This window comes from Oikopleura dioica, chromosome 2, assembly GCF_907165135.1.
Source record: "Oikopleura dioica chromosome 2, OKI2018_I68_1.0, whole genome shotgun sequence".
Lineage (NCBI taxonomy): Eukaryota > Metazoa > Chordata > Appendicularia > Copelata > Oikopleuridae > Oikopleura > Oikopleura dioica.
The window spans coordinates 1,217,019-1,229,738 of record NC_137292.1 but is presented as its reverse complement, the minus strand read 5'-3'; the positions used below and the strand labels follow the sequence as shown (position 1 = coordinate 1,229,738).

At 38.7% G+C, this 12,720-nt stretch overlaps 4 protein-coding genes across 4 annotated transcripts; 1 reads left to right on the top strand and 3 right to left on the bottom strand.

The window, feature by feature from the left end:
- Positions 1 to 411: 411 nt before the first annotated feature.
- On the bottom strand, positions 412 to 2,725 carry LOC145696340 (uncharacterized). Its single transcript, XM_081773362.1, has 10 exons — positions 2,278 to 2,725; positions 2,125 to 2,215; positions 2,013 to 2,067; positions 1,839 to 1,968; positions 1,678 to 1,793; positions 1,376 to 1,625; positions 1,012 to 1,320; positions 721 to 967; positions 469 to 681; positions 412 to 424 (listed from the first exon to the last, which is right to left on the bottom strand). Exons 1-10 carry the CDS (start codon positions 2,723 to 2,725, stop codon positions 412 to 414), a joined length of 1,872 nt encoding a protein of 623 aa, XP_081629488.1.
- A 1,657-nt stretch (positions 2,726 to 4,382) lies between these two features.
- Positions 4,383 to 5,669, top strand: LOC145696337 (uncharacterized). Its single transcript, XM_081773358.1, has 4 exons — positions 4,383 to 4,491; positions 4,536 to 4,920; positions 5,174 to 5,325; positions 5,369 to 5,669. The coding sequence occupies exons 1-4, from the start codon at positions 4,383 to 4,385 to the stop codon at positions 5,593 to 5,595; spliced, it is 873 nt and encodes a 290-aa protein (XP_081629484.1). The 3' UTR covers positions 5,596 to 5,669.
- Positions 5,670 to 5,687: 18 nt separating this feature from the next.
- Positions 5,688 to 6,901, bottom strand: LOC145698978 (stomatin-like). Its single transcript, XM_081776221.1, has 6 exons — positions 6,741 to 6,901; positions 6,576 to 6,697; positions 6,395 to 6,534; positions 6,208 to 6,355; positions 5,968 to 6,161; positions 5,688 to 5,927 (listed from the first exon to the last, which is right to left on the bottom strand). Exons 1-6 carry the CDS (start codon positions 6,866 to 6,868, stop codon positions 5,754 to 5,756), a joined length of 906 nt encoding a protein of 301 aa, XP_081632347.1. The 5' UTR covers positions 6,869 to 6,901; the 3' UTR covers positions 5,688 to 5,753.
- Positions 6,902 to 7,032: 131 nt separating this feature from the next.
- LOC145698977 (uncharacterized) lies at positions 7,033 to 8,687 on the bottom strand. Its single transcript, XM_081776220.1, has 8 exons — positions 8,596 to 8,687; positions 8,415 to 8,543; positions 8,214 to 8,371; positions 8,071 to 8,170; positions 7,845 to 8,027; positions 7,640 to 7,794; positions 7,380 to 7,596; positions 7,033 to 7,333 (listed from the first exon to the last, which is right to left on the bottom strand). The coding sequence occupies exons 2-8, from the start codon at positions 8,443 to 8,445 to the stop codon at positions 7,110 to 7,112; spliced, it is 1,068 nt and encodes a 355-aa protein (XP_081632346.1). The 5' UTR covers positions 8,446 to 8,543; positions 8,596 to 8,687; the 3' UTR covers positions 7,033 to 7,109.
- Positions 8,688 to 12,720: the final 4,033 nt, after the last annotated feature.

The window sequence follows — 12,720 nt, the reverse complement described above, 5'->3', positions numbered from 1 at the left end:
GTTTCTTCTTGTTTTTTCCCTTTTCGTAAAAATGAATTTGTTTTTTGAAAAACGAAATTTCCGATAAACTTGCGTTTTTTATTATTTTCGTGAACACGGCACGAACAACAACAAGCAAGAAAAAACAAAAACTTGAAATTCTGAATTAATGAAATTTCCGTCGCCGCCGACCGCAGTGTTTTCCTCCTTGCGCCACCAAGTTAAACCGCGATAGCACAGTTGTCTCCTCAACGTTGTCGCTTTTCTTGGAGCTTGAAAAATTTGAGAAGCTAGAAGATGATACCACTTTGTCTCCTGGTTATTCCGAGTTGTTTTTCGGATATATTTTATTCAAATTTCTTTCGTATATTTTATAAACATGGAAGATTTTCTTAAAAGTGATTTTCTTTTGTTTTTCTTCAAGAAAATTGGTCAGTTTGAGCAGCTAAACTTCGGCGTAATAAATAATTCTCACAGAAAGGAGCTTACCTATGATAAGAATTATCTGTCCCATCATAATCGACCATCAGCATTGTTTTCGTGTTTCTTTTTCTCGAAGCACCAGGTGAGTTTGGCGCTGGGGTCGCATAAGTTGTCCATTTGAGCTGCTCTTTTGAGCATAAATGCTTGTAGTTCGCGGGAATGCAGTATTTCACAAAGCAATCCGAAATAAACGTGCGTTTTAGATGCAGTTTTGGAGCCCTAGAAATGATGAATTTTTCGTCTTAGAATTTGTCTAACTTCATATCATTCATTCCAGTATGGAAGAAATTTGTAATTATGTTAACCACACCACCAATCCAAGAAAGCCCGATCAAAATCCAGAGAAAAACTGCGACTCGGTAAATATTATACGATTTTTGAAGGGAATCGCTCCATTTGTCCTTGTCACAGCTTGTCGTCAGCCCTGTTTCTACATTCACATTTCGAGAGGGAATCGGATTGATCAGCTCGAAAAGGCAGGCGGTTTCGTTGTGTTTCGAATACGCTGAAGAGGGGTTAGTCTTCCTTGATTTCAACCACCTTTCTCACCTTGTTCCTTTGGCGGGTCCATTCGCGGCGAATAATCGCCAAAACCAATCGTTGTCAGCGAAACAATGATAAAATAAACCGCTTCAAGAGCAGACCATCCCTCGATTTTCATAAAAATTCTGGCAGGTATGAAAATCAAAGCGACGAAACCGACCCCGATGTAAGTCAAATGAAGGACGAATTTGCCAAAGTTCAATGTTCGTTTCAGAAATTTTAAGCTTTCCATGATCAAGTCGGATATTCGATTAACCATGAAGGCGAAAAAGGGGATGCCGATCATGGTGAAGACGATGCAAAATGCTTTTCCTTCTTTTTCGAGGCTTAAAAATTGCGAAAATTATTCCTCTTTCTTAGAAATGAAAGCCGTTCCCTTCAGTTTTTGGCGTGATGCTTCCATAACCAATCGTAGTTGCAACTGTACCAGCGAAGAAAAATGAGTTGTGGAAATTCCAGTTATCAGTACAATCCGTCTTCAGAGCGAGAAAATTATTGATCCCGAATTGGGCAGTTCTTTGAATCACTCTTCGCATAGTTCTTCCAGAAACAATCAGAATTTCGTGGTCGAAATTTTCAGCGAGCTTCAGTTGGGAAATGTTTCTCCAAGTCGTGACGTACTGTTTGATGAGTTTTTATTTGCTCAAGACTTGAGCCTCAAGTTTAAATCGCCTTTATCTGAAAATTTGGTTTTTTAGACGATTTTCGACTCAATTCCTGATCAATAAGCTCTTTTGGTTCCGCCTGGACCGCCTCCCAAATCGGCTTTTCCATTTCCCTTGAGCAATCTAGAATCAATCAATGGTCCTTTATAGAATCAAATCGACCCCTACTTGACGCTCTCCAAGTAAAGAAAAAGCTCATCATCTTCTGATTCGCGTCCAAATATTCGTCGCTGCGGCCTTCGACAAACTCGTCGATGGCTCGGCAGAATTTTAAATTCAGCCCAAATATGTAGAAATACTAAAATCAGTCATCATGAAGACTTGTTAATTTTTTCCGTTTACCTTTGTAGTGAAGTCGTTTTTACTGCTGGCTACGTTTGTCACTGCCTTATTGCACCTTATTTTCGTGTTATTTAGGTTATTGTGTCGCAGTTACTGTCATGTCTGTAATTACCGTTTAGTTTCTGCGTCAGACTCCATGTGACTAAAAGCAAGAGCGCCAATGCATAAATATACAAGATAAAATATTAACATCTTTGTCAGAACTTAACTCAGTTACTTAATTAAGCATATGTTTAGCTAACACAACGGAATCGGGTTATAAAACCGTATGTTTGAATATTAGTAACCTGACCTACAAGCTGTTTGCCAATGGGTTTTCTTTTGCATTTGGAGTGATCCTTGAAATCGCAGTTAGATTCTGCTTCTGTTTCCGCGGTGCCAGATCGTTTGATAGCTGCAGGTTTTCGAAGCCGAAGGTTGGGAGATTCCAGAAGCTCATGGTTGTCAAAACTGTCGGTGGTTAGGGTCGGAGGAAATCTGATTGGTTCATTGACCCATTTTGGTACATCGTCTTCATCTTGTCTGCAAGCTGATCCCTCGATTTTCGTTTCATCATTTTCATCGAGTTTCGAGAATCTCTGGGATCTTTCTTTTTCCTCAGCTTCTTGAATACACTTGTCTGCGAGTGAAAGATCCGAGTTTGAGTTTGAATTTGAGGATCGGTTTTTGACGACCATTTTTTTGTTAAAGCAGTTGATCTTGAAGATCGCCATGTAGTTGTACCGTCGCAATGGATCATTGTTTCTGTTTCTGAATCAGTTTATTTGTTTACGTTTTCCTTTCAAATTGTCCGTATCCATGATAAACTGTATCTAACAACTGATAAGTCTCCCCATTTACAGACTGAGAAAATCGTTTCTTAGACCATCTAATATTCCTCTTTTCTCGACACAGTAAATCATTATCCGCGTTATGTTTTATTCCAAACCGGCGTACACGAAGAAAAATGCCTATTCGGATACTTACTTTTTCTTAGCGCTTCTGTTCAGCTCCAAATTTCTCATTCATTCGTGTTCCTTTCTCTTGCGGATCAACAGGCTTTTCTCGGATATTTTTGCGGTGGCACGATCGACGCAATATTTATTGATGCTCCAATAGCGTATGCTAAGTACCTCTCGAAAAAAGGACGGGGTTTTCGCGTCTTTCCTTGGCTTTATTTACTGTTGTCGATCGCTCGTAGAGTTTTTGTTCTGAAATTGATATGGAAAGAAAGAGAGGGTTTGAGTAAAGGTTAGGGTTTCGGCTAGAAAATGGGTAAGGGCTAGATTAAGGTAGAAAAATTACCTTGAAACCTAGATTTCGGTTTATAAAGTCGTTATTTTCGTATTTTCAGCAGCTTTTTATTCTTCGCTCTTTTTCTCGAAATCATCCCTTTTTCTTCTGCGACAATGATATTTTATGCAAAGTCATCATATGACGCCATCGGCTCTAAGCAAACTTTTTTCTTAGTATTCTCTTATTTTTGTGACACGGAATCATAGAAGAGAGTACCACGAAAGGTATTTCGTAATTTGATTTTCTTTTGTTAAAAAAAAGAAGCGTTAATTTTTAATTTAAGTGTTCTCTCACGCCAAAGCTTGTAAGATATACACTTAGCTGGGTAGACTTGAACTCAAACACATCCGAATTTGATGAATTCTTAATTTTTTTCCATCGATAGTTGATATCTGCATATCAATTTTCGATAGTTCGAATGTCCAGAATAGCCAAGAATTTGAATGACAAAATTGAACTTGTGGACTCCTGACAGATTCAATTATTCGGGGTGGCGTCAGGAACCGACAAAAATATCGACAAATTTTGCGTGGGCGGCTTCTCGGCTACTGATTGGCCGGTCAGCCGAATCCAGGTTCCTTATTGGTTGAAAATTTCCACGCAAAATTTGTCGGAATTTTTTGTCGGTTTCTGACAACTTCCCAATTTTTTTGAGCTTTGCAAAATCCTAACCTTAACCCCAAACCTAGGTTTAAAATATTTAAGAGATAGAATCTTTGCATTAGCATCAGATGCCTCAAACTCAAAGGCAAATGCTCAACTTCTAAATTCAATTGAATTAATTTGAAGTATTAATTCTTGCATCATCGAAAATGCCATTTGCACCAACTTGATTCACTTCAAAGTAATCATGTCACCTCGGCGGTGAGGGCCTACTGCAGTGGAGACGTGCATCTTGCTTAGAAATAATTTCCCGCGGTCGCGCCAAATTACCAAAACTGCTTCATCCGACGACCGCCACCCATGAAAATCCAGCCGCTGTGGAGAATTGACCCTTTTTAACCAAGACCATCAAGGCTGGATGCAGTTTATTGTTGCGAAAGAGATCATACCAAAGCAGTTTCGAAGAATATTTTTTACAAGAATTTTTCGAAGATGAAAATTGCAGCTTTAGGGTTGGCACTCGTTGAGGCCGTGGATCTGGACTATTTCGAGAATACAGGGGAGTCCCTTCCCGGCTACAACATGGGAAATATCCTGAGAGGTGGTGGTAGAAACAAAAAGAAGAAGAACAAAAACAACAAAAAGGAAAATTTCTTAAAAACATCATTTTTTTTATCCATTTTTTGCGGAAAACAATTTTGAAATCAAAAAAGCCGTCGAATTTACCAGCCGGAGCAAAGCTTCTCCCAACCCAGCGAGCATTGAAAATCGGCGACAATCGAGACAAAGTTGCAGACATTCTCTACTGGCTTCTTCAGAACTCACCTGATTCTGCAAATTTGCCGACTTATGACCAAATTCTAAATGGCTACGGCTGCTGGTGCCAGTTTTATAGTCCGGAAAATTGGGCGAACTCGAATAAGGGAACGCCAACGGATAACTTGGACACTGCTTGTCGAAGTTGGAATAAGTGCTATGATTGTATCAATCAAGACGATTCTAACTGTAATGGGATAAGCTCAACCTACAGGTAAATATTTTGATTTTTTGATTCAAAGTTTTTATGTCTACCGGACGATCGAGATTTTTTGAACTTTAAACAGCTTGTTCTAAGGCATTGATTGTTTGTAGGAAAGACCATAATTCAATTTAAAATTAAGTTATAAGGCCAAATCTGACTGAAGTGATCGTCACAATTACTCTTAAATGAAATCAATGATTCTATTCACAGTTTGTTTCTCCCTTGAACAATAAAATATTGATTGATGACCAAAACCTTTAAGTGATGTCCTGTATTTTGCCGAGAGCTCAGAAATCTCATGCGAGCTTGCCGGGGCCGAGGGAACCTGCGAGCGAAATGCCTGCGAATGCGATGTCAAACTCGCGGTCTCTCTTTTCCAATCTGCGATCGAATTCAACGATGAGTTTTCCACAGGTCTCTCAACACTTACGGCCCACTTTTCAACCCGTTTTTCTAGAAAATGGCTTCGACACTGCAACCTGCATCGCAACCGGCGGTGGACCTGGCTTTCCACCAGATCAATGCTGCGGAGCTTATCCCGATAGATTCCCTTATTACTCCTACGATAACACAAGAGGCTGCTGCGGAGGAAAAACCTTCGATAAGGATACACTCCAATGCTGCGAAGGTGGACAAGTTGCTGTTGTTTGCGATGGAATGAATTATGGCAATCCTTATGGATAGTCTTCGATTTTGAAAGAGTTCTTTTTGTATAGATTTTTCTGTTTTTTTGAGGAAAAATAAACAATTTTCTAAAAAAATTTTTATTTTATTTCATAAATAGAATATAGTTTTACAGTTTTAAATAAATATTCTGTTTTCTTTCTCTTTTATGTCTTCATTTACTGAGCCAGGGACATCGGAAGCGGGAAGAGAATTGTTGATGGATTTTCAGTGGAGATTTGAGCCAAAGTCTGAAGATATCGAAGCTGCAGAGCGGCGGGAGCTTCGTTCATGATTGCAGCTGCTTCGGAGAGAGCCTCTGACGCGTGTTTTTCTCCTTCAGCGGCGAGGATCTATGATTTTTTGAGAATGATATTTATATTGAGGGTTTACCTTAGCTTTTGCTTCCCGAGAAGACTCGGCTTCGGCGGCCATAGATCGCTGAATCTGGGGAGGAAGTCGGACGTCTTTAATCTCGACTTTGGTGACTTGGATTCCCCAGGGATCCGTTGCCTTATCAACTTGCTGGAGGAGCTGGTTTGTAATAGCTGGCATGTTGTCTAGAATCTGACGAAGATCGTAGTTTGCTTAAAAATTGAAAAATGAGAAATGAGAATGAAGAATTTGACTTACAAAGACAGCTTCTGAGATTGGTCGCGCATGTTTGAATGGTCGAGGCATTGGCGTCAGTGACTCGAAGGACCATTTTTGTTGGATCGAAAATTTTGTAGTAGACAACAGCATCGACTCTGAGTGGGACGGAGTCTTTCGTCAAAACTTGCTAAGAAGGGATAGCTTTCGTCAAGGTTGATTTCCCTACCTGAGGCATAATGTCAACAGCTCTCTCTCGAAGATCAATTCGCTTGAATTCATCTGGTCCTGGAATGATGCAGAAGAGTCCTGGGCCAGACGCTTTTCCTTGGATGATACCGTTTCGCAAGATAACGGCGCGCTCGTATTCTAGATCGATCCTATTTTTCTGTGATTATTGATAAGTTTACCTTGGACAACATTGACGACGTTCCAGATTGTGAAGGGGCAGCAAATTGCGTTGAAAATTGTTGCACAGCAAATTGTCAAATTTCCAACCAAGCTTTGTTCTTGTGTAGGCATTTCAAGAGGTCTAGAAATCGTTTTATACACTTAAAGACTGATTGTGATTGTACTCGTCTTTTGGCATAGGCTGATTCGTTATCGGCTGCATGTTGTTGAAGTTGTTCTGGTGAGGTGGTGGTGGTGGCGGTGCCTGCTGCATGGGCGGTGCTTGCTGGGGCATTCCGTATCCACCGTGCATTTTTTCTCTGTTTTACTGCGTGAATAGCAAAAAATGAAAATAAATCGATGGTTGCTTACTGTTTCTAGAGAAAATATGTATTTTCAATACTTTGTTACTAACGAAAACAGTAAGTGCCAAACTTTTAACTTGATTTTTTCTTTGCATTCTGACTGCGAAAAATCAAGTAATTTATGAGTTTATTTTTTATATTTTAACATTAAATAAATAATGTGCACATGCAAAACGCGTTATTTTTGTTTTAAATTTGTTTTTCATTTTTTACTGAAATCTTGTGTTTGGCGCCCGAGTCTTCCAAAATCTTCTCAGCGAGTTGTCTTGGAAGAGTTTTCCTCAAGTACTTCCTCGTTCGGCGAATACTGTGACTCGTGTAGTACCAAACGTAGCCGATAGCGGTGATTATCGACATTGGGAGCCATTGGAAGATGCATTTGATATTTCGTTCCGGGTAGTTTTTGGCAGTTTCTGAAGAGTTGAAATCAACAAGGAGAATCTTTAGAAATTGGGGCACCTTTGATTAGTTTTCTATTTTGGTTCTCCAATTGGTCGAGAATGTTTATGTATCCTTTCATCGAGTGCGTGAGAGTTAGACTCACGCCCATTCCAAAGATCGTCATGAAAAACATCAACAATCCAGATTTGAAGACAAACGAGCAGGCGGCGACCCAAATAGCGTAACCGGTCCAAACTGCATTTGGCTCATCGATAATTATTTCTTCGCCATATGCCTGTATTTTTGCTGAAAAACAAGACTTTCGGTGTTTACGATACCTCGACTCGGAACGGTCCATGCGCAGAAAGCTTTGGCATTGGATCATTAATCCTGTTTATTCTGACTGTTGGCGGGTTAATCCTCTCCGCAAGAGAATTAAAGCTGGCATCGCCAATCTTGGGCCCCGCGAGAGTCACACAGAACACATCGTATCCTTGAAAAATGTCAATGACTCGAAAATTAATTTCGAAAGAATCAACACACCCTTGTTTTTCAACTCCAGACTGGCGAAGGTCGCCACTGCCGCGCCAAGACTGTGTCCAACAACAACGAAGCGCTTGTCTTTTCCGAACTCGCTGACGATTTCTAGAAGCCGCCGTCGGTAGCTCAAGTATCGCCGTAAAAAGCCTCGATGGGTTTTGAAGGTTTCTCCGAGAAAAGTCGTCTCTAAAGCGAAACTGCTCGATTCAATGGTCAAAAAGGGCCAAACCTTTGAGTGGAATATCAAAATCAGCATGAGCATCGACACAAAAACCCAGCAGTTCCTGTCTTGTCCCCGGAAAGATAATGAGTATCTCTTCCGGAAGCTCCTAAAAATCAATCAAAAAGGCGACTAATGAAATGATTAAGTACCTGAATCATAAATCGAGTCTCTCCACAAGGAATATTTTTCGGCAAAGTTTGAGCTTTTTCGAAATACTTGCTCAGGATCGTATCTTTCTTGGCGAGATATGATTGGTAAAATTCCTGCACTTCGCAATCGTGTTTGTAACCCATCAATGCTGCTCGAGCTGAATGAAAAAAATGCAGAGGAACCAGAAAATATATATTTACCATAAAAACTGAGTTGACCTTCCATCTCCATATTTTTTTGTTTCTCTTTTTTCCTTCCAAATTTTCAAGTCATAGTGTTTCGCGCCCTTCAATCAGCTTCTGCGAAACGAGTGAAAGAATCATTTTCGTCTGAAACAGCGTAAGTTAGCATTGAAATTTCAATATTGACTTATAGATTCACCCTTGAGGGCGATCAGAGGTCGCTCAGGCAGTGGACGGCTGCTTTTGTCCTTTTCTCTCTGATTGTGACGTAAAATGTTATGGCGGAGGAAGCGAGTTACCTTAGAAACAAAATTCAGATTCTAGCGCCAAAAAAACTCTATTTTTATAGGAAGGTTTTCTATTTTTCCCTCATTATAATTTGAAGTTGAATCACGAACAATCATCAGCTCGTTAAATTTGTCAAATCAAAAAGCTAGAATTTCCACAGAGTAAGCGTTTTTCTCCAGGGAAGAATATATCTTTTAAATACTCACTTTTTCTCTGGCGTTTATATTCTGTTTCTGAGCTAAGACTTGAGAAGCGGCGTCGAAATCTCATTTTCGTCGATGCTGAGAAAAATCTCTTGGGATCCGATCGCGCGATTTGGACTCGACTCCCAAGGGATGATCAGAATTTATTGTTTCGTCACTGTTGCATCTACCCGTATATTTTTCTTTATTTCGAATTTCGAGGTTGATAAAGTTCAAATTTTTGATAGTCAAACATCAAAAAGGTCAAAACCATGATTTGGAATTGGAAATTTCATTATTTTTGCCAACCTCGCAGACCAGCTCGAAGAGATGTGGCATATTTTTCGGATACACGACGTTTTCAGCATACCGACGTTTTCAGCAACCGACGTTTTCAGCGTACCGACGTTTTCAGCGCTGCTGAATTCGTCGGTTTGCTGAAAACATCGGTTTGCTGAAAACGTCGTTTTTCACCTGAAAATGCGTGGGTGTTTAGAGAGGCCACCATTTAATCAAATTCCATCTGAAAACGATATAATATCGTATATATAACATTTCGGTAAATCGTAAAATAATTTAAAATCGATGTAATACTAATGAATCAGTTACAAAAGATTATATTTAATAGAACTTTTATTTTTATCTAAAGATGAAAAAGTTTTTCAATATTGATTTATCATTATTTTCAATGTTTTAAAAGCATATTCACTAAACTGAATAATACGTTAATACTGTTAACTTACTGGTGACTATGATTATTATGATAATTATGTGTTAAAAAAGATATTTAGCTAATTCTTATTACTTTTCTAAATAATGCATTCTTAATGACTCATTTAGAAATGCATTTAAACTTTTAATAGGCCAATTAAATTGCGACAACGTCGCTTTTAGATCCATTTGGTTTGAAAATATCGTCTCGGCAAACACCCACGCATTTTCAGGTGAAAAACGACGTTTTCAGCAAACCGATGTTTTCAGCAAACTGACGAATTCAGCAGCGCTGAAAACGTCGGTACGCTGAAAACGTCGGTTGCTGAAAACGTCGGTATGCTGAAAACGTCGTGTATCCATATTTTTCTCCTTTATGCCTCTGTTTTTGGTCAGAACTGCTTGTAAGTCCAAGGAAATTCAATTATAAAAATAAGAAAAAATATATTCAGCGATCCAAAGAGAGAGTGTCTTGATGTTTGTCGGATTGATTTTGCTCAATGTCGACTTTTATGCGAGACTGAATATTGTCAATCAGTTTGTGATTCGCAATACAAAGGTAAGTTTGTAAAAATAAAGTTTATAAAACTTGCTTTTTATATCTAATCTTGAGATTGCAATGACTCTTGTGATGATCTTCGAATTACAAAAGATGGGCGAAGACAAGGAATTGTTACCATATGGGATGGTTATGCAACAGTTGTGAATGCAACTAAGGATGAGGGCTATCCTTTACGGTGGATTGAACTTGAGAGCTTGCCTAACTGCCATCGTAGAGGTAGAATTGAGTTTGTTCACAATGAATTGCAGTGGACATGGGGAGATGGCGAATTTATCCACCTTTCTAACAATGGAACCAGGGTGGAACGTTGGGGCAAAAAATTTGAATTTGGCCGCCCGATTGCCCGCCCGATTAAAATTTTTTTTGTCGGCGCCGCCCGATGGCCGCCCGACTTTTTGCCCGCCCGATTTGCCCAGGCGCCGACTTTTGCCCGGAAATTTCGGCAACCCCAAAACCAAAAAATATGTAAATTTATTGAAGAAGAAGGATTATTTTGTATCCCGAAAGAAAAAGGGCACTCATGGAGAACCGAAACCGGTCGTTCTTAAAGAAAATTTCAGTATTAATGTCCCATAAGATGCCATTTTTTCTTCCGGGCGCCGACTATTTTCCCGGGCGCCGATTTTGCCCGATTGCCCGACTTTGCCCGATTTTTACCTCATAAAATCGAGCCCTACGCCGCCCGATTAGCCCGCCCGCCCGATTTTTTGCCCGGTTTGCCCGAGTTGCCCGGTCCCAACGTTCCACCCTGAATGGAACTATTTGGAGAATGACGCCCAATCCGACAAATGTGGAAAAGATTACATAGTTCAGATAACAAAATGTTCAGTTGTCTGTTTTCCAACTTCATTTGGACGACAACAATCATTATGATAAAAATCAACATTCAAGAAAGGCAATGTTTATCAAATTTCAAACACATGAAGCTTATGATCTTATTATAGGAAACGGTTCTTTCTTTGTTTATTTATTTTTTATGTATTTATCTGTATTCTAGGAAATCATAAAGTGAATCCAAAAAAGCATCACAGATATCTTTTCATGACAGTGAGAACTTCAACAACGAAAAATTTTTATGGACTTTTGAATAAACCATATAAATATATAAGAAGCAAACCTTTTCTTTTCAAGATCAATCATCTCTTATTCGTTTAAATTTAGAAGGCTGTGCAGGGGCAAGTCACCAGATCAGAGACTAATCCCTCGGCTAAGCCTTTATGTGATTTTTCTTAAAGAAGAAGTTAACTCTTTTCTACTTTTAATTCTCGGCAGCTTAGAAAGAGGACACCGGCAACTGCTAGAGCGGTGTAGAAAACGACCTCGATTCTCAGAACGCAGAGACTAAAACTTGTGATCAGCCGGGGCTTTTCACTGAATTAAGATCTAACGAAAGATTTAAGCTTTTTTTTTTGGTACTGTCAATTTTTAGTAAAAATACATCTTAATGACAAATTTTCTGCATTTTGATTAATGAATACAATCTAGAAAAAGGAAGGTTTTAAATTATCGCTGTTGATAATTTTTCGACTCGAAAGTTGCTTTTTTCATGTTCAAAAACTTAAGGTGCGCAAAAGAAGGCAAGATTGGTGCAGTAAAAATCCGCAGCTCAGAAGGGAAAACTTAAGTTTTATCACTACTTCGTGATAAGGCGGGCTTATTGATAAGTAAGCCGTTGGAAAGAGCTCTGGAAGAAGATAAGGGTGTTCTAAATTGAAGGCGAAAGTTCGTCAAAAATTTTAATTTTCAATTTCTTCGTTGTTTTCACCCTAGCCCCTTATTTTAAGTTAAAAAAAATTCAGAAAAAATTGAAAATATTTAGAATAAAAAGGAATAAAACGGTATTTTAAGTTTGAAATAATTAAGGGTCTCTTATAATCATTTAAACTGTGGTTGGCTATTTACCACACCAGTTTCAATTTCGGGGCGCTGCGCCGCCACCACCGCCAAAAGTCTTAAATGATACCACACAACACTGAGTAGGAAAAAAGTGAAAGTGGCGTACGACTAATAACCACACATAGTTTTAGTCTAAATAATTCTAATACCTGTTTTCGACAAGCGCGCTTTCCGAGAAGCGACCAAAGTAAAAATAGCTCCGCCGAATAGTAAGGGAGCATTTTTTGTGTATGGGTGCGCCTTAAATATTATTACAAAGGATAGTTGCGGTTTTTTTATTCGAAATTGTACTTTGTGTTTCTGGAAATAAATTTACGTACAATAAAATACAGATTTTTTTTAAGTTTTTTTATATCGAAACTGATCCCCTTAATTGCTATGATTTTCTTTGAAGATAATTAAGGGTGGAAGCTCCGTTAAATAAAATTTTCTTTTTTTTAATTTGATTATAAATTCGATCAAGAATAATTTTTATGATTAATATTTCATTTTAAAAATCTTTATTAGAAAATTTTTTTAATAAAAATTCTCATTTAAGTAAAAAATTATGACTCAGTGTTGAATCTGCCGATCTATGATTAGATACGCAGCAATTCTATTACTCTACTAGACTTGACTAGATTTTCTCGGTGGTGCTAGTTACTCGTTAAAATGAGTTTGGAGTTGCGCCAGCTTTAGTAATTGG